This window comes from Euprymna scolopes, chromosome 11 (genome assembly GCF_053919585.1).
Source record: "Euprymna scolopes isolate OS-2025 chromosome 11, ASM5391958v1, whole genome shotgun sequence".
Classification (NCBI taxonomy): domain Eukaryota; kingdom Metazoa; phylum Mollusca; class Cephalopoda; order Sepiida; family Sepiolidae; genus Euprymna; species Euprymna scolopes.
The window spans coordinates 54,606,991-54,630,284 of NC_136492.1; the positions used below are offsets into that span (position 1 = coordinate 54,606,991).

At 32.6% G+C, this 23,294-nt stretch overlaps 1 protein-coding gene across 7 annotated transcripts in view; it reads left to right on the forward strand.

Annotated features, from left to right (window-relative positions):
* The window catches only part of LOC145287853 (protocadherin Fat 3-like), a 1,926,363-nt gene that overhangs the window by 949,274 nt on the left and 953,795 nt on the right, over window positions 1-23,294 (forward strand). For all 7 annotated transcript variants that reach the window (XM_080135727.1, XM_080135730.1, XM_080135731.1 and 4 more), the window contains exon 5: window positions 14,431-14,520. In XM_080135727.1, the coding sequence (XP_079991853.1) occupies window positions 14,431-14,520 (90 nt within the window). The remainder of the gene's footprint in view (window positions 1-14,430; window positions 14,521-23,294) is intronic.

Below are 23,294 nucleotides of genomic sequence, written 5' to 3' on the forward strand. Positions count from 1 at the left end.
GTCGGTGTTTGATGCAGAATGTATGTAAAAGATATTTCATAAAATACAAAATTCAATAAAGAAAAGTGTAAAAAAATGTATAGGAGTTACATACAATATTTCACTACTTTCCTCTGGGTTTTAACTGTGATTATATACCTGCTTAATTATATACTAAGGTTTAGATAGACCAGATGTTGTACTCGGTTAAATAAGTCATAATAAAATGTATCCGCCTACGGAAAACTGTCGCTGAAGGTTAACGCTTTATAAAAAGTTATTTGCTGCGAGTTTTCAAAAATAGTGTATGTAGTATTGTAATTTACTACGTGTTGTTGCGGGAGAGCGACGAATGATAGTAACGGAATGTTGACGCAACAGAAAAAGGCACGGTTTGGGTTCCAAAAAAGTGAATGAGGCACCGGTCTATCTGGTCATTCTAGGATGAAGAAAACTGAAATTAGTTTTAAGTAAGTACGCTTCGTTAATAAAATCTGATTGTTTCATCATTTTCTCTTGTCTCTGTCCTGTTTTCATGACACAACAGTTACCAATTGCCTTTTAAATCCAATTAAAATAATCATCAGATCTTCTTGAAAGAGATCTAAGGAAGAGCGTGTTATTTGGACAAAGGTGTCTTCATTAAGTTTCGAATTGTTAACCAACGTTTTAACTCCTGGAATAACAATGTATGTATATACACAAATTAGTTTCCTTTAATAGATATGTTATACGCCAAAACAACATATGGGCTGAATACTGAAGCACACTTTGTATTGTAAATGATTCCCTGCATACAATATACTAAGAACGAGCTCATCCATTATAGTGCGGAAACGATCGCTATTGATCCCATAAGATTTGCACTCGACTACGTTGATAACATTGTTGGTGTTGCGTCCAATCATGCTTGGATAGAGAGAGATTATAAGACGTCCATACGTGCGTCTTTCAACATGCTACGATAAACTGAGATATATTGATAAATAGATATGAACAGAGAGCGTATAAATAGATTAAAATTGACTGAGCTTAATAGATAAATAGGCCTATATATAGAGATCAGGTGATATATATATATATATATATATATATATATATATATATAATGGTCAAACTAAAATAGACAAACAAATTGTGTTAAACAGATGGATACATCGATGTATATGAGGTGCATTCAATATGTTTTCAGACTTTTTTTGCACGCATTTAAAACTGTCGTAAACTCAAATATTCAGTATCCTATTTCTATACATCTTATGATATGGTTGTACCAATTTTTATGATTTCAGTTTCAAATAAACAGCTACAACAGGAATTAAAATACACCCTACTAAATCCTGATTGTAACTGCTGGTGAATTTCAAAAATGCAATCTGGACGTGGGGACAATTTAGATGAACGATAAGCAATAAAATTATGTTTTAAACTTGGAAAATGGCACGGAAACTTATGAAATTCTTCAGACTGCTTTTACGCCATCTTGCATGAATTGACCATCAGTTTGTGAGTAACATAAGAGATTCAAGGAAGATAGGAAGTTTATAAGGAATGATGAGAGGTGTGAGAGGAGTAACGAAATCAGAACACCTGAGTTGATTGTCCAAATAAAGAATATCATGGCTATGGATCGTTTTGTGTCTAGAGATATAATAAGTGCACAGTTGGGTGTCAGTGTTTATTATTTGCGTGGTAGTAAAGATGCGGAAGATTGGTGCTAAGTTTGTCCCTAATACGCTCCAAAAGATCAGAAAGAAAGACTTCGTCATGACTAAGATGGGCATCAAGACAGTTCCTCACACTCCCTATAGTCCAGATTTTGGTCCCTGTGACTTTTGGTTATTCCCTACTCAAAGAAAACCTTAGGTGTTGTCCTAATGAGAGAATTGAAGAGATGAGAGGCTGCCAGGTGGGTCATTGACACGCTCATACAAGAAGACTTCCATAGGGCCTTCCGAAACTTGTTGGAACGGCACAAGTGCATTGCAGCCGGAGGAATTACTTCTAAGGGGGCTAGAGTTACATGTGTGTACTATCAATAGAAGTGCTCATACGAAAAAATTGTCAAAATTATTTAAAGCACCTCCTATATAAATACTTCCACAGGTAAACAACGTCCTAGCCCACATAAGTGATTAAAGCCAACACACCGAATGTCCAAGGCTTGAGTTTCGCCCTCATTAATTTTTGGATTTCCAGTGTGTAAGTTGTCATGGCTTCCGTAACTGCGACGTTGTTTAATTTTGAAAACAAGTATATTATCCTTCACACTCGTAAAATCCTAATATATATATATATATATATATGTGTGTGTGTACTAGCAGACCGCCCGACGTCGCTCGGTTGTAAAATACGCAAAAATATTTTAATTCATGCAGAATCCTTATTTATAATAAACAGAAATGCCTTAACGTTAAAATCGTTTGGAAAAATGGAGTAAAAACGGAAAAATTTGACATGTGCATGCAAGTATTGTTCTGTTTTTTTCTAAACAGTTCTCTTTTATAAAGTAAAAAAAAAACTCTAGCTGAGATCGAAACCAAACATAAAGTCAGTGAGTCAAGCACGATAACCACAAGGTCGGGATCACATGATCTTTTAAAGGTGTTTTCAAACAAACTGATACTTAACATAAGGAAGCTGGTATATTTCATGACCGCGCATGCACAGTCGTGAAACAGTTGAAAAGAGAGAAATATACGATCACCCTCGCGTACCAAATTGTATAGCCCTATTTATCGAATGAAATGATTAAAAAATTCCCAATGTCCTACATATGCAATTTCAAGTCTGTAGATAGGATCCGTTGAGTATATGGATTTTGAAGTGTCCTGGTACACGCATTTTCACTTTTTGACCACTTTTTAGATTATGGCCAGACCCGGACCTACAGATACATAGATATGACCATCCTGGATAGATAAATAGGTAGCTGTGTCCAGATTGGGATATATAGATATATATGAAATACTAGGATGGTTAGAAAATAGTAATAAAGGGCATTTATCAATTAAACTACTTGAATAGAAAAGATCAATAAATGGCCAATATTAAGATGTGAACAGATCGAAACGTAGTTTACTATGCGTCAGTACACATAGGTTAGCATATATTTTTTATAAACTACTGACATCATAGTCATTTGATTTTTCGTTTGAAAATGAAACGCTAATATTTACGAGATTCGTCGGAGTGGCGGCCATTTTAATTTTATCATCAGACAATCAGTCATTCTAATATATATATTTTTTTAATCGCTTCAATATTGACTTGTTTCTTTTCCTAATTTTTATTAAGTCGTCTTCTTTTGTTTCTCTTTTTTCACAACTAGGACACTTTGAGAAAACCGTTATCGGAAAGTGACATCAGACTTTCTGATAAATATGAGAGAACAAAAATTTTACAAAAAAAAAGGAAATAACGGAAACTACAAAAATAGACAAAACAAACGGAATTGCTTCTTTGAGGAATTTTTCCAGACGCAATTTTCGATCAACCAATGTCATTTATTCATCACTTAAACTTAATTCTCAGATAGAAAAACGTCAGATTAAATCTTTGATATATATATATGTGTGTGTGTGTGTGTGTGTGTGTGTGTGTGTGTAATCACATGGCAAAAACGTACTTTATTAAATTATGTGCTCATTCATGTACACACATTTGTGTTATATGTATATTTATATATAAAGGCAGCAAATTTTATTCTATACATATCTGATAATCATATTTTCGCGTTTTATTTTTTCTTAATCTTGGTTTCGACTCTATGGGTTACTCACTTAGTCTTAAAGCATTGTCAATCCTCACGGTTTCGGATGTTGTTTTCTTTTTTATTTTGTTAGATTATTATTTAAGATGTCATAATAGTTGAAATAAATGAATGCACAAATAAACTTGCTAAATGCGGCGAAGAGAATTAAATGAATGAAATTAGTGAATGAGGAATGATAAATGATGGGATCGTTCTATCGATCCAATAGATATCTACCTGCTGATGCATTTTTCTACCTATATAAGAGCCAGGTACATCCAAGGATTGAGTATTGCTGTCACATCTGCGCATGGGCTGCTGGGAAAACCTTAGGCTGCCTTGTCAGCGTTCACAATAGACTTTGTAGCCTAGTGAGGGATGCCATTTTCTCTTCTCTGCAACCTCTTTCTCACAGAAGAAACGTTACGAGCCTGTCTCTGTTTTATCGTTATTTCATAGAAAGTGCTCGTCTGAGCTCCAATCTATGGTTCTTCCTCGCCAAACATTCGCGAGCAACACTCGTTCGTTTGTAGACACTGTCAATAATTTACCCCACTCTTTATCTGTGCTTAAACCTAAACGTAGATTCTATGATCAAAGCTTCTTTGAACTGCATACCTGTAGAACTCTCTTCCATTTACCTGCATTCCAGCTGACTACAATATGGCCGTCTCAATGTCCAATGTAAACAAGTATTTGAGGGGCCGTTCCCCTAATGTAATTTGATTGACCTAATTTATACTTCTAACAATTACTATATTGTCATTTTGACCACTGTACACTCTTTAATCCTTATCCTCGAGTGGCCTCTGGGCATTGATAGGTGGTGATTCCTTTGTAAAAAAAAAATAAAAGAAAAAAAAGATAGCCTGACTAATGGAAAGTAAGGCGAAATGAATAAATGTCAGATGTCAGAGTTAAAAACAATAGTTACAAAATAGATTTTAGAAAGTTAGGCGAATTAAATAAATGAACTGAACAAACATATTGACATAAAATAAGGTGTAATAGAGAATGAATATAAGAAAGACGAAATGAATAAAAAAGACGAAATAGATTTATTAAATTAATGAAAAAAATATATATATAAGAAATAGAAATGGAACAAGGAACTGAATACAGGAAACGCAAAATAGATATGCGAAAGTAAAGGTAAATAAATAAAATAAAAAAAGCAAAATAAGTACCAGAATGAATGATCAAATAAGCTTAAATAAACTGAAATAAAAAAAAATCAAAATGGGGAGGAGAAAAACGAAATGAATAAAAGAAATGAAAGAAAGCATTAAAAAATAAGTAAACGAACGAACGAACAAAATGTCCAATTGCGGGAACGGAAATATATACGTAATTTAAATCAAATCAGTTCAGTTTGCCCGGAGTGAAACGTTCAGTAAATAAATAACAGTTCTGGAAGCTCGTGCAAGACGTTTGCTTTCATGACGACTACTAAATACATTTTCTTTCAAACTCATTAACCCGAATTGCTTACAGGAAAAAATTACTTTTTTCAATGTTTACTTATTTTTGCGAGAAATTCACATTTAAAAATCTAGTTAGATTCGAATTAAAATTGCTTTTTCTTTATGAAACATCAAGTTCCAACGTATTTAGGATCTTCATACGATATGTTTCTATACACGTGAGGAAATTATGTTTCATAGCTTAATAAACTATATCAGTGAGCAGTTGAACCAAACACGTCGTATTGGTTATTGTGTGATTACAATCATGACGAATTCGGTCGATATATCACAGAAATTAAAAAATAATCATCGACACGAATGTAGAAAATAGAAACTGACAAGTAAATAGGTTGGTAAATGGATACGAATATGGTAATATTTATGTAAAAGTACAAAAATTTAAAAAAATGTCAGTCTTTATATATATGGTTCAACGATTTTTCTTTATTTCTATAACTCCTAAAGAGTGATTGGAAGAAAAAGATAGACATCAAATAAGTGATATATATGATTCTACAATAACCAAGACGGCTATATATCACATGTGTTTTATCATAGGAGGTATTTCTGATGTTACATTTGTGTTATAACTATTCGAACAAGCTTCAGCTTAATCTCGTTATAAGATATTCCAAAATAGCTAATCTTCAGACACAAAATACAAATGTAATAAATGTAGAAAATCACGCACCATTTGTTATTTACAAGCGGCGAGACTCGCCTCTGCGTCCTACATTTTTACTGTTTTCGTTCAGTTAAGTATTCATCTTAATTTCTTATTTCCTATTTTAATCATTAGATAGTAGTTATTTAACTTTTGTGTTTTATAGTTATTTAATAATTAAATCCTTCTATATTTCATTTATTGGTGTCTTTTATTTATATATTTATTTTATTACGTCTATAAACCTTCATATATATATATATATATATATATATATATATAGTAATTTATAAAATATATATGATGGTTAAGCTACACTGAATATTCGGCGTTTCATCCACTATAGGATTCGTCAAGCTTATGTGCGAATTCTGTGGTTGTTTCTCGTTGTTATATATGTTGAGGATTTTAGTTAGCCAATCAGCTTTCTAGTATCCACCGCGCCCCTTCCTATCAGCCAATGGGCATGCATTTTATCGAACAAGGGATCTGTTTTAGAACTAGGTTAGTGGTTTAAGGCAGACGATTTTCCTCATTTCTGCTCTTTTTTTATATACATAAATATACATATGTGTACACACATACATGCACATATACATACATACATATATATATATATATATATATATATATATATATATATATATGGTCGTTTATGTTTATTCCTGTTTATCTAATTTATTTATTTGTTTGTTTTCTATTGTTTTTGTTAGTTTAAAAAAAGAGAGCAGAAATGAGGAAAATCGTCTGCCTTAAACCACTAACCTAGTTCTAAAACAGATCCTTTGTTCGATAAAATGCATGCCCATTGGCTGATAGGAAGGGGCGCGGTGGATACTAGAAAGCTGATTGGCTAACTAAAATCCTCAACATATATAAAAACGAGAAACAACCACAGAATTCGCGCATAAGCCTGACGAGTCCTATAGTGGATAAAACGCCGAATATTCAGTGTAGCTTAATCACCATATATATTTTATAAATTACTAACTAGCTCTATCTACGTATTGAGCAATTTGAAGTAAATATTTGAAGTTTACGCATAAATCTATACTTTCGTATATTAATGTTATGTGAGTAAATGGAGTAGTTATATATATATATATATATATATATATATATATATATATATATATATAAATTATATATATATATATATATATATATATATAATTTATAGCTTCTCAGTTAGCTTTAGGTTCATATACTTTGTCAAAATTTATCGGTTCCATAATTATAAATTGATTAAAAAATTATTTCTTCGTTATTTTTAATAGCACTTAAACGAAATATATTATTGTAAAACTTTTGTTAAATATTTAACTCCTTGCAATACTATTAACATCTTTAAATTCTACTTGTTCATCTCCTTATAACATAAACAAGGGTTCGTTGTTTTTATTTACCGTACAAACAAAACTATTCTATCCATTTAGACGGTCTGAGGAGAACTACGCGTGATAAACATTCATTTTTAGCTTTGTCATATCTTCTTCTTTCATTGACGATAATACTTTTATATTACTCATTTGTTTCTCAGTTAAATTATTGCATATAGTTATTTAGTGTATTTTAATTTGTTGTAATCAGTTTGTGTTAATTACTTCTTTTCTGGTTATATGCCAAATCGATATTCCATTCTTTTTCAAATATTTCATCAATCATTATTGTTCTAAATGTTTAATATATACGCTTCCTATTTATTTGTTTATATACTTTTTCTAATTTTTATTTCGGTTATTCTTAACTTCATCGCTACGAAATTCTGTTTACATAATCAGTGAACCTTAAATTGTCAACTTTATATTATATTGAGCTTCCCTTTCCAATATATTTTTTAATTTGTAAATACTTATCTATTTCTATACTTGCTATTCCAATTAAGTCTGGTATTCGAAGATAACTCTATATACTTTAGTGTTATCATCTCGGATCATTTTCGTAAATTTAATTGTAATTTTTATTTTAAATATACATACATATATATATATATATATATTCTTTAGTATTTTCTGCTATAGACGTAATTCATGACATTTTCTAAGGCATGTATATAGAAAATCTTAATGCATACATTTTGGAACATAATTATATAATGATAAATATGTAATTAATTGTTTATTCTTCTTGATTACACATTAAAACGCATATACATATATTATATATACATACTAGCTAGCCGGGCGTACCATACGTTTAAACATGATAATCTATTTTATGCAGTTGTGTATGTCTTAATATAAAATCAATTCTCTATTGATTATTATATATCACGAGGAATAATTTACGCGGTATTGTTCATCAATTCCATCTGTGTTTGGTAACAATATCACGTCAGTTGGTATTTTGACTTGACAATTTTAAACGTAGTCTTTCTTTTCTCATAAATAAAGAAATTTTACAGTGGGAATATTTTACATTACACCACCGAGGGAAATAATTTTATTATTTCCCTTGAGCGGTGTAACGTAAACTATTCCCTTGTAATAATCGTTCTTTTTATCTATAAGAGAAGAAAGACAATAAGATCGGATTTTTTTAGATTTTAGATATTACCGGATGAATTTCTGTAAAAAGCATACCTAAGAACACTGTCAGACATAAAAATTTCCTTTGTTTGAAATTTGCAAAAGCTAGACTTAGCCGTTCGGAATCTATGCAGAAGAAATTCACTCAAAATGACTTTTATATAATAGTAAGTATATATATTATATATACACATTAGATATGTATTATTTATTTATAATAATGGAAGTTTGATGCTTCAACCACCCCGTACTTATAATGAATCAGTCTCTATCTCTCTCTCTCTCTCTCTCTCTCTCTCTCTCTCTCTATATATATATATATATATATATATATATATATATATATATATATATATATATATATATATATAGACAAGACATGAAGACACTTAATTTCAGAAGCTGACAAGAACAGGCAATGATTATCCCAAAGACAAGAGATGCTAATTGGACTTAGTCTTGAATAGGTATAAGTTATATGTAGGAGGAAAACAGTCAGCAGGAAGAAAGTTCCACAATTTTGTAGTTCTCTCAATGTAGTTGCTGGTATAGTAAGACGTGTTACTATGAAGTGTAAAAATAGTTACACGAATTGAGACAGAAGAAACGGGGAATGCCTCATACAATTCTGAAGTTGCAGGTAGATGGATATTAACACATTAGAAATACAGGGTGACCTAAAAAAACGGGCCCCCAACTCTAATTAGGCCCCGTTTCTTAGTGTTTTGTCCCAATGAAATGAAACTCTGGTCATAACTAGTTTATTATATTCAAAACATCACATCCAAACACTAGGGTCTTTGGCCTTTTTTCTCCGTTCTACAGCATGTGTTCTAGCTTTTGTTTTGTTTTTGTTTTGTTTTTTTTTGGAGGGGGGTCACCCTGTAATAGTATAGAATAATTGTCCGTTTAAAATTGGCAAAAGCTATAGCCTGTTAGAATGATAGCTCTATGCTGAATTGATAGTTGAATATGGTTGAATTTCTGCTCAATATTGCATTAAATAATAATTTTTATTATTCAGTGTGCATCCACGAATGCCATAATACTTAGTTCGCTGTAGCTTATCAAAACAAATGTTCATGCAAAATCTACTCTAGATCCACCAATTAGTTTCGGAGGAAAAATGAAATGGTTAGACAAAGATAATACAAAACCATATGGACAGAGTAAGAACAACAAACTGATAGCTACGCACACGTTAGTATAGATACATAGATTCTTCTTTGTTTTATATTTGCAATAGGATTTATGGAAATCAGGACAAAAATCCTTTTTGCATTTGTACTCGCCGTTCTGAATTCGCTACAGAATAGTTTAATCTTTAGATTCTTTTCTAATTTCAGAAGTGGATTTCATCGGAATCCCAATCCGTTCTCTTTTCAGTCTCTGGTGGATTCGAATTCTTTTGCACGGTTTTTTTTCTATTTCCATCATTCCCGTTTGCGAGATACCAAAACTCCTCAATGTTTCATTTTTTTTTCTTCCATGTTATCAAAGATCATCTCTGTCACAATAAGTATAAATGTCAAAGTGTACCGTTTTTAGAATGGAAAATATGGTATTTTCAAAGTTAGACCTTTTTCAATTTTCAGATCTCCAAAAAAAAAATAATAATAAATAAAGCACGCACAGATTGCGTATTAAATGTAGTCCTTCAATAAAAAAAATGGATTCCTCGGGCTATTATCGTGTATGCATTTTAACGTTATAAAATTTAGATAGAAATGCAAGTATGTTTCGATTCTAGGTGTCATTTTTTTTCTTACTATTCATCTCGCACGTCATTATTACTGTAAACGAATTTGATCTTGTTCGAGAACTGTGGAACGTGTAATATAGAAAAAAATAAAGATCTTCCATAAAAATTACGATCAAAATAATATCACACAGAAAACTGTTTTCTTTGTGACACGTTCACCCATTCGATATCATGTAAAAAAAAAGTATTACTGCTCGCGTGTAAATCGTTCAATTATGTTGGGTAAGTTGTTACATAATAAATAGTGTTAATATATATTCAGTCGCCATTGCTCAAGCCGCATCACGTGATAGGATAGAGAAAATAGATCTGAAATAGTCAATCAATTAGTGCGTCATGTAGTTGGCAAGATGACCACACAAGGACTTCTCGTATGACCGCATAGAAAACAAAGAACGTAAATAAGTAGTGAGAAATCATACCTCCGGCTGACAAAGTAAGGAGGGTCCAAAATATCTATCTACTCTTTATTCCATACTTTATTTGCCAGGGAAACTTGGATAATTCCAAAATAAATTATGTGATCTGACTGATATTTTGGATGTAGGTTACAGTGAAAAAATAGCACCATATTTTTACCCCAATTTAAGAAAAATCGGGATTTTAGATATTGAACGAACTTTATATTACCGGGGTCACGGTCATATAAAATGCCAGACATCATTGGCTGCAGTATGAGCCACGTATCGATTCTCTATGATAAAAATAATCGAGGCTATCGGTAAGTGTGTCTTTTACCTACCTAAACGTAGTTGCTTAAAAATTAAATCACTTAAGTCATGACCGATATTTTAAGCAAGTTTGGTGGCGATTCAAGCGATGTGGATGCTATGATGTCTCAAAACTAACAAACAAACTCGACCGAAGACACGACCCTCCTGGTTGGGGCTCAAATAAGATAAAGTAGAAGAAGATATTAAGCCACTGTTCAATTTCGAGTCACATAGACGAGAAAAGACGTTAGAGTATAGTAACCGCGTCTGTATTTATTTCCAAAAAGGTAAGCAATTGACAGGGCGGATTATTAACACTTCTACTATCAAAATAAGTTATATACCCTATTGTCCTCAGGAGTATAATTTATCCTAACGAAAAACCATAAAATGACATACCAAACAACTGGAAATATAATAATAATATATAATAAACCTCACACGATCGGAGCATTTGTACATGTAGGATGAACTAGGAATATGTCAGCTTTTTCCCCATTAACTTTATATTACTGATCAACGGAGCTTATGAAATACGTATAGTTGATTAAAGTTTGCAATACTGAATTAGATCGTAAAACAATATGATTTAAGAGTAAATAGATAAATGAAAATGGAAGAATGATCAGAACGTATGAATACTAAAAAGAGAAAAGGGTAATAAATGTAAGAAAGTCATTATAAATAAAATGGAATTTAATTTTAAACCAAAACTAGAAATTTTCAATTCGTAAAAGTTAAATGTTGTTTGCCTATTTGCGATAGATGCTTATAACCACACACACACACACACACACACACACACACACACGTATATATATATATATATATATATCCCTAGAAGTTTCGTGTTTTTTGTGTATTGATACATATTAAAAACACTTTTCTATATATTAAAATAGAAAACACAACTTTGTTATATATATAGGTCGTGGGATTGCATTCATCTGCAAAAGATCTAGCTAATTTGCATATTGTTTTAAACATTAATTTTTAATAATTCCCCATTAGTTTTCTTCTATTTTCTTATGTAATGATCATCTTTAGTAAACTATTACGTATAATGCAGATATTCAACATGTTTTATCTTACGTAATATTTAAAAAAAAAATGTTTATAGGAAACACCAACCTATTTTTATATATATTTATGTATGCGTATATATGTTTTAAAAAAATTTGTCTACCTAACTCCTCTATCAGTTTTTGTCTACATACCCTATATAATAAGTTTCATGGATTAGAATCCATGCAAAACTTAATATTTTTGTTTTAACCGGTGAAAATCAGTGCAAAAGTGTGAACATTTAAAAAAAAAAATTGAATTTGCCAGGTGAAGGTGCGAACGATGGCATTACGAATATGTATGCGCAACGTAATAGCTCTTGGTTCATGTTTTAATTTTTAATCTTGCAGTAAACATGTTTTCATAGTTCAGGCATTAACGGTAAAAGAAAAAGTAAATTGTAAGCCAAACGTTTTTGTTTCGATTGTCGGTGGTGGTGCATGAGTCATTTCTTCAAATCTTTTAAATCATTAATAATATTGGGTTAGATATAATATAGTAATAAATACGAAATCTTAATAGTTTAAAATCAATAAATATTCATTATTTTATCATAACTATCAGTAGTGAACAACTTTGCTTTAAAAAAAAATCGAATGAAAAAGAAAACTGAAAAAATCGTTTCACGCATCTAATAATTGGCACAAATTTATCCGATTCCGATTCATCCTCCCAACTAGTGTTTCAGCCTTTCGGGAATCATTAGGGCAAGGTGTCACGATTAACAATAGTCAATTCGAACCAAGCAGCAGAAGCCAGCTTATATATATATATATATATATATATATATATATATATATATATATATATATATATATATATATATATATATATATACACTAGTTGTGCGCGTTTCAATTTTCATTTAGCGGGTTTACTTTCGTTTGTGTTTACTTTATTCTTATCAAATGTTTACCAATTATTTTTAAGAGTGATTTCAAATTATTATTTGATTAAAATGACTATTTACGAAAGAAAAACATTTCATACTTGTACTAGCATCGAAACCAGACGTTGTTCGGGATTGGATGAGAATGCACAAATGTTCCACCCTCTAATACATTTAATGCCATCGAATTCAGTGAAATCGTCTATTTTTTTTTCAAACAAATCGATTGCCTGTTCTAGTTGGGGACCCATCTCTGTATACTGGAAAGAAGCTTCACATTTTCCCCGTAGTTATTTAATACCCAATACATTCTAGAGAACATAGTGTTGAGATTACAAAATTATCTATAAATTATAGTTTGAATTAAAATTTAAAATGTAAACGCCAAGTGAGTATTATGATTCAGTTGTGTTCTAAACAGAAACACTCATTCCGTTTGATAAGAGAATCCACAGGTGATTTTATAGTCTGGACATTTCTGCTTGTGCGGTAATAGCACTTCTAAAATGCACTTTTGATGTTAGCTTGTATAAAAGTGTTAACTACGGTCAAACTCGAACTTTCTTTGATCGAATTTTTCTGTTATCGATTTTCGGTACTGATCAGACGCATTCTGATACAAAACGTCCGTAAGAACACTTCCGGTATGTTGGTGTAAAATTAAAAAAAAAAAAATCGGTCCAGCCGTTTCTAAGTTCATAGGCAAAGATCACACACACACACACACACACACACACACACATACACAAACTTCCCTTTATATAATAGTAAAAGTATTTTAAATAGAATTTTTATAGGTCCGTTTTATTGGTTTGATTAAGTTAAAGGTATATCGACAATTACTTACGCTCGTTTGAAAGGCTTTAATGGTTTCGATTAGAAATCAATTCAATTTTAAAAGTCAATGATTGTAATTAATTTGACATAACTAAACACTATTTGATGAACCGCCCATTTTTCTTATCGTTTTCATTACTATCTAGAATGAGTGTGATTTTTTCGTATTTTCATGAGAGAAATGGCAGATATAAAAAATTGTAGACATTTCCTAATTTGTGGCGCCTCAAGTTATATATTACTTATGATATTATATTATTATTTATTAATAGGGAATGCAACACACAATTATTCATTTTGCACGTACCTGATTAATAGTTTGCACTATTATAATATTCAATTGCTGACGTCCATTTTAATTATATTTCAATTTCAAAAGATGACATATTTTAATTTAAGTTTGCTGCTGATTGCATGGATAAAATTGATCTAAAATATTCCTGGCTAGAAGAATTATTTTCTGAACGGAATTAAACCGAATAACGTTTCATTTTTCTTAAAACATGTCACAATCAGCAAAAAATACTTGCTAGTTAGAATGAAATATAGATTTTGTAGGAAGAGACGTATCGATAGCAAAAATCAAAAATTGGTGTGGCATTACTATATTGTATAGACATTATATATATATATATATATATATATATATATATATATATATATATATATATATATATATAAATTACTAGTAATATACAACTGTAAATATTTAGAGTATTGCATAAACCGTTAAAAAATTCATTTAAAGATAATATTTTTATTTTCAATTTCAGGTCACAATTACTGTAAATATTATACCAACTAATGTGAACGACAACCCACCAAGGTTTAGCAAAAGGTTATATCTGAAAAGTTTAAGCGAGGTAAGTAAAACATTTTGGATACATGGGAGCCGCAAGATCCACCTGTTTTTTTTTTTTGTTGTTTTTTTTGTTTTTGTTTTTTTGCATTAAATTATTACGCAACTGTCCCAGTGACTACAACACGCACATTGATCCCGATCCTCGAGTGGCCTCCGGGCTTTGATACGCAGTAACTACTTTGTAAAAAAAAGTAATGCTTACATTAGCACACGAGCCTCAGTAAGCAAAATATACAAATCGAGCTTTTTGATACCCTAGCGTGCTAAAGTGTAACCAAGAATTGCAATACTTGGCCTTCGAGTCAAGATCAAAGTGTAGTATCTGTTCCGGTAGATACTGCAAGCTATGACTAGCTATGACTAGCTATGACTAGCAAAGACCAGATGTGGGGGCAACCCCACATGCCTGACCTTTAACCAGCTCCCATTTCCCACCTCTCGGGAGCTGGTCCCCTTTTTCCCTTCCCCCTCCCTTCACTCCTCACATTAAAAATTGGCCTTGTGCCTAATTTGCTCGGTGGGGGAGCAAATAAATACCATCTGTTCCGGTAGATACTGCAAGCAAAGACCATATGTGGGGGCAACCCCACATATAAGACCTTGGTCAATGTAGGGGCAACCCTTCATACCAATTGTCACTATCCAGCTCCCCTACTCCCCGGGGAGTTGGTCCCCATTTCCCCTTCACTCCTCACTTTAAAAATCGGCCTTGTGCCTAATTTGCTCCGTGGGGGAGCAAATAAATACTATCTGTTCCGGCAGATACTGCAAGCAAAGACCCTATATGGGGGCGACCCCACAAATAAGACCTTGGTCAATGTAGGGGCAACCTTTCATACCAATTGTCACTATCCAGATCCCCTACTCCCCGGGGAGTTGGTCCCACATTAAAAATCGGTCTTGTACCTAATTTGCTCGGCGGTGGTGCAAATAAAACCCAGATCTACACTTCAATTTCTTGTTTTCTGTCAGTGGAGGAGAAATCAGCATTGGATATATTTGTTTTTAATTAAGTTCATTTTATTATATTGTTTTCCAATCAAATCAATCTGAACTCAAAAAATGATTGCTTCCCATTTATAACTGTATATAAGTTTCTACCTTCTTCGGTATTCCTTACTTCTCTCCATGTATCTTAACAAGGAGATCCAACGTTACCCGGGATTGAATAAGGATCCACGAATCTTTCACACCCACATATTTTATGTCAGCGACGTCGGTGAACTCGACCATTTTTCAATCAAATCGATTAACTGGCTGCTTTACTTAAAAACCCACCGTTGTACTCTGCGCGGAAGCTTCATTTACTGCATTACGTTACGCACTTACTTAATCCACACTAAATTGTTTTTTACACTGCACTGTAGAAAATCCACTATTGGGTGCTTAATATCATTGTTATATAACGGCTTTAATTAAAGATTAAAATGCAAATCACAATTACCATGGTCCAAGTGTGCTCTAAACAGAAACATTCATTTCGAACGCGCCCCTGTAATCTCAAAGAACCTACTGTTCATTTAATATATCGGGCTTTTCTGCTTGTGCAAGGTTGTATAAGGTATGAATTTTGGTCAAAATCGCTTGTTCCTTCTTTCTTCAATTTTTTTTTTCTATTGTCGAAGGCAATCGATGCAAAACCTCTTTAAGAACACTGCCAGGCATATGAAGTACATTTATATGAAATTTTAAAACATCGGCTTAACCGTTTATGAGTACGTAGGGAAGGAACTCGCACACGCTCAAACACATTATTCCTTTCATATAGTAGATAGGTAGAAGCAGTAGCTATGGCTAATTTCAATGGCAATCATGACGCGGCAACCTAAGTTATCGATGTTTTTAAACAATAACAATCAGTCAATTCATGAAAAAAATCAAATGGTTTATAACTCGGTGGTAAATTTAACATTTAGTATTTCACTAAATAACATCCTTATTTGGAAGGAAACAAAAAACGTTCATTACGTGTCATATGTATATTTTTTATTCTATTCTTAAATTTTAACGGTGTGCTAAACATATACGTAATAGAATAGAATTACATATGCACAAAAAAGGATTTATGCATGCATAGTATTTATTTGCACAATCGACTACATTTTATAACATTCGTGGATAAATTTTCATTTGAACATATAACTTTTGAAAACAACGATTTTATGTACATTTGTTTTATTCTAAAAACTTTTAAAACTAAATTGCAATTCTAGTGTAATCCATACTTGTATACATTCTTGCTTTTTTCGATTTGGTTTGGAGAGGTTTCCATTTAGTTTGGAGATGTTTCCATTTGGTTTGGGGCGGTTTCCATTTGGTTTGGGGCGGTTTCCATTTGGTTTGGGGCGGTTTCCATTTGGTTTGGGGAGGTTTCCATTTGGTTTGGGGAGGTTTCCATTTGGTTTGGGGCGGTTTCCATTTGGTTTGGGGCGGTTTCCATTTGGTTTGGTGAGGTTTCCATTTGGTTTGGCTTCTAATTTGCAATTAGATTGAGAATAACTCCTTATCAATCGTCGCTTCTTGAAGTTTATATTGTTATATGCAATAGTGACAAAGACACACTTGTGTGTGTGTGTATATATATATATATATATATATATATATATATATATTCATAAATATATATATATTCATAAGTAAAAATTTGCATACATACAATCGGATTTTTCTACATCGATTCCCTACACTTCTATCGCTATCTATAGGACACACTATTGAGCGCCAAAAAACAAAAATTATAACCGCTCATAAACAGACAGTTAACTCATAGTCTTATTTCATGGAACTAGCGTGCGCAAGTAAATTAATTCATGTACACATACACGTCAGGAAATCTCTAAACAAATTTAAATGCATACATGTTCTCCAAATGTAAACATGTTCGCGTAAATGCCAATATCGGAATGACCTGGCCAAATCAACACTAAATAGAATCGCCCGCACCCAGCAAACTAAAACATCGGTTCGGAAACTCGAAAACAAAATGAAACGAACTATATTTTTATTTTGACAATTTTCATGTTTGAAAGTGACGCAATATTTAATGAGCGAGCTTGGAGATGCGCCGCTGTACAACCCTTGCTCTTTACCGATACAAGGTATGGTAACAGAACGATTGCCAGCACCCTCGAAATGCATTGCTGGAGTATCACTAATAACAGGGACGTGCCCAGAGTGATGAAAACAAAGTTTTCGGCCACAGTAGTGGTGGTTTTTGATGTTGTTTCAAGTAAGGATCATATCATTCCAGCTCACATCTTCGAAGTCGGCTTGAAAGTCAACACGAAAGTGTACGTGGATGTGATGAAGAGTGTGTATTATCGGTGCAATCAGGTGGCGCTGGCAGACCCGGGATGTGGCAACAGGACTCTACCCCGGCGCATGTTCAGAGATACCCAGGCTTGGCTTCAGAAGGAGTGCTACGACTTTGTATCCTTCTCATACTGCCGCCGTCTCCCCGACCTGAACCCGCTGGACTACTTTGTTTGGTCATATGTGGAGAACATCACTAACATGACCTCTCACAACACCAATGCCATCCTGATTGCCAAATCCCGCCGGAAAAAAGCATGCTCCCAGTTCTAGGCACGTATCGAGGCGATGATTGAGGCCGAAGGCGGCTACATTGGATAGACGTAAGCTCTACCACATAATCAAGTTACCTGAATTGGCTTTCTTATAAAAAATTTTAAATAAAGCTGTAGTGCTGTTTCTTTAAGGCGACACTTATATCGTTCCATCCTATTCCGAATGTGCAGCCGACGTAAGTTGAGAAAGCAAAAAAAAAAAAAATAAAAACGGAAGTCCAAGACTCGAGTTTCGCCCTCGTTAGGGTTCATTAGTTGAACACATATGGCTTATGTTGGTTGTGACATGTTTAACTGCGGAAATGTATATATCTGCATCATTATTTCTTTGAGACATATTTCATTAAATCATTTTCTTTCCTTCAGACACTGTGTGCTTGCATTATTTTTCTTTTGGTCCGTTATATTCCTTATTAGTGTTTTTTGGGTTTCGAGTATGAAAAATAAATCGGACAATTCCAATTTGAAACTCGTAAAAAATAGCTTGGATCCAACGAAAAATATGCAGAATTGTGAATTTCGTTAATATTCTATTCATTATACACACACACACACACACACACACATATATATATATATATATATATATATATATATATATATATATATATATAATTGAGCCAGATAACTTATAAACTTAAAAATAATAGCAACTTAACCGTATTAAAACATTTCTTATAGCAGTATTCAGTGTACACTCTGTAAAAATCAGAAGCCTGAATTCAAGGTTGGCTTTCATATGTCAGACACAAATATAAATTTTCCGGGCATATATGTATAATTTAATTATGCTAAATCTCCTGTTAATCTGTTTTTTTAATGCAGGATCTTTTGTGTTAGCAACATCTCTCTTGAATAATTCTTCTTGAATTCGCCAATACCTGTACGCTATTGATATGTGCCTAATTAATCAACGTGTCACCTGATGCGATGTACTTCGCACTTATCAGCATTACTTGATCAAAAGCAAGTAATGTTGTTAATGTAAATTCTAATAAAATGATAATTTGAAATTTCCCTTGCACTTAGCTTACGTTTGTGAGGAGGGGTCGGAGAACATCTTATATTGACTCGTGATAGTCGGCTCAGTTTTCGCTTATCACCTCGGAAAGTGAGATAATTTCCTCGAAAGTTAATCCGACTAAAAAATAAAGTATTCTGTGATAATTTTTTAATTAACCGTAATTAATTAACCAAATTGAAAAAGCTCACATAACCAACAACAGAATAAAGTACGTCTCCCTGGTTCTCACAAAGCTGGGCTCGCATTTCTCTAATTTTAACTATGCAGTGAATAGCTCAGGCTATGGTTTATCTGCCGTGGTTGATGCTGTCCGACTGATAGTAAAATATACGAACTTTGGATTAACTCCAAATGATGTCGATACAACCAAACGATGAGTAATATATATATATATGTATATGTTTATATATATATGTATATGTATATGTTTATATGTATATATATATATACATATAAACATATACATATACATATATACATATATATACATATATATACATATGCATATATATACACATATATATATACATACATATACTTATATATACATAAAAAAATATATATACATATATATGTGATGATTGCAACGTCTTGTCAGACGAGTGCCACTCCATCAGACATTTAAAATCCATGAGCCCAAATGTCTGAGGGAGTATCTATACAAATATGATATTACAGAGTCTTAGCTTTGTACGACAGCTAAGTCTCTCTCTCGGTTCAAAATGTTGAGATCCAGCAACAAGCAAGAGCAAGATAGCCAGCAACAAATTTAACTGCAGACAAGCTTAATGCGGGTACTGGTCTTCCGCTTTATGGTTTTTTAAATCAGAGATTTGCTTCTCCTAGAAAGGTTGCCTTCACCACGGCTTACGGGAGCCCTCTCTACCCCAATAGACATATACACACACAAATATACATACATATACATTATATATGCATATATATATATATATATATATATATATAGCTTAGTGAGTTAGAAGAGAGTATAAGAGGAGACTTATCGTGATAATATAAAGCTCAACAAGTATCATTGGAGCCTATATAGGAGAACAATAGGAATGGAAAATGAAGTCACAAAAATGATATATTGGAAATATAGAATTGTTCATTTCTTCAATAAGAGTATACACATATTTAGATGCAACGGAGACGACAACGGCAACGGTTGCATCTGTCAATAAAATGCCCCTGCATAGATGATAGGCATCTTAATACCGATAAAATAGAATTACCACCCATCGACACTATACCTCCCCTTACCCTTAAAACATATGCTACATGCATTTAAGACTATGATTGAACCCCTATACCCCTCTTTACATTATACTCTATATAATACGCTCCTCCTTTATCTTATAATTCGATATAACTCCCCCCGACACATCAGCCATAATGTTATTGATTTATTTTGTTCCTGAATCCCACGCTAGACGTTGCATCTCCATTATGTTACCTAGCATCTTCTCTACTCTTCAGATGAGAAGCATTAGGCTTAGAAATGCCTTGGCATAAAGAGTCCCCTCTATCCTCCAACTAAATGTGTGTATACCCTTATTGAATAAATGAACCATTCTATATTTACCACTATATAGCTTTTGTAACTTCATTTTCCACTCCTATTGTTCTTATATATATATATATATATATATCTTTATTCGATTGGCAAAATTTTAGAATAATTATAAAAAAGTGAACCATATCGTAAATTCAATCAACTAAAAAAATGGAAACCGGGGTGAGGAAAAATATATATATATATATATATATATATATATATATATATATATATATATATATATATATATATGTGTGTGTGTGTGGGTGATGCCAAAAATAGTCTGCACTTGTCATTTTTAAACCACAAATTTAAGCTAAATTGATTTTAACTGTTTAAACAACTTATACCTCATTTGATTCGCCTTTTATTTCTCGTATAATTTTACATGTTCATATACGAGTTTTAATTGGCGTATCCTAGCGTTCACATCCATTTAAAAAAAATAATTTCGAATGGGGAAGGCAAAAAGAAATTTCGCAGCAACAAATGAGCTTCAAACCAGCTTAAAACATCCACCTTTCAGGCAACAAAGCATCTCTAATCGTAATTATTGTTCCAATTTATAGAGCGTAACATTTTGTCCATTTGCCTCGAATTCCTCTTTGTGATCGTCAGAAGCTCATTAATCTCCGCCTTTCTGGTTTTTCCAATCGAGAAATCGGTCGCAGATAGAAATGAGATGAGAACATTGTGCAATTGGTTATTTAAACAGTTACATTCAATTTAGCTTAAATTTGCATTTTTGGAAAAAAATCACAAGTGGGGACATTTTTTTTATTTTACAAAAAAGATCACCACTTATCAAGGCCCAGAGGCCACTCGATAAGGGTTAACCAGTGTACAGTGGTAAAAAGGACAATATCATAGTAATCGTTAGAAGTTTAAATTTGGTAAACCGGATTACTTAAAGGGAACGGCTCATCAAGAACTTGTTTACATTGGACTTGAAGACTGCCATATTGTAGTCAGCTTGAATGCAGGTAAATGGAAGAGTTCCAAGGGTGCGCAGTTCTATAAGAGAAGCTTTGTTCATGGAATCTCCGTTTAGGTTTAGGCACAGATAAAGGGTGGAGTAGATTATTGATTGTGTTTGCAATCAAACGAATGTTTCTCGTGAATGGTTGGCGAGGAGGGCTATAGATTGGAGCTCAAACGAGCAGTTGCCATGAAAATTACGATAAAAGAGAGACAGGCTCGTAACGTCTCTTCTGTGAGAAAGAGGTTGCAGGGAAGAGAAGATGGCATCCCCTACTAGGCTACGAAGTCTATTCTAAACGCTGTCAAGGTAGGATAAGTATTTCCTAGCTGCCCCTGCCCAAATATGACAGCAATACTCCATCCTATGACGTATCTGGCTCTTTTTGGCGCCACACTCTCTCTCTCTCTCTCTCTCTCTCTCTCATATATATATATATATATATATATATATATATAATGTAATAGAGCGCGGTCTCTCGAATGGCAGTTGTATTGCTAGTTGACAATTGATGTTACGACAAAGAAAAATAAAAGGATTATAAGAACATGTGCGCGGACCGATGATGACGTAAGAGAGATGACGGAGATAAACGTTTACACACATGGGCAGAGAGCGACAGGTTTGAACAAGAGACAATCTACTATTGTGGGAAGTACGTGGAAATAAATGTCATTTGTTTCAACGGGGGAAAAAGTGAGTCCAATTTTTTTCCGTGTATGTTTTTACCTTGCAACGAAATCCACGACTTTAACGTTACATATATATATATACACAGTAGAATCTGGGAATCACAGCGTTAATCTGTTCCAAAGTTTGTTGAAATCGCCCTACGGCGAGGCCCAAGAAAGATTTTATAAATTACGTATTAAAAATTAGAAACAAAATAGAGTACACTATATAATACAATAACATTTTAAATAACACCGTAAGGCGGAGCAAATATCGTAATAAGGGGCGGAAAACTTTGTGCTCCATATTGTAACTTAATAAAACCGAATCCCTGAACCATATATATACGATGTGTGTGTATAGATAACTATAATTATACAAGTAGGCATTTACAAGAAAATAATCAGAATAGTATCCATTGTATTTGTACTATAATGTTTAAGAGGGCTGGGGGGGGGGTTATAATAAAATCCTTATATTTCGTGGAAAGAGATTTATGCTCCAACAAAAAAATGTTCAACAAAATGTTTAACCGAAATTTGTTTTACCGAAAACTATTGATTAATATTAAACTATAAAAAGGAAGATATTAGAATAAAAAAAAAACTATTTTCTTTACACGCAATCAGATATCGATTATGCACTAATAAAAATGTATTGGCATTTTGTTGCACTTTTTTAGATTTTTAATATTTATACATTTTCTAATCATAAAAAACGATCATTATATTGATTATCTTTTGGCGAAGAAATAATATTAATTGCGTATTAGAAGAAAAATGCAAACTTATCCAATTATATCAATAAATTTTGATATATTTTGTAAATAAATTTTATAAATTGAGCATTTTTTATTTTAAAAGAAAAATAACATCCATTGAAAATTTTAAAATCAATACATTACCAAAACATTTTGTCATATTATTTGATTCATTTTAACTTGTAAAATAAGAAA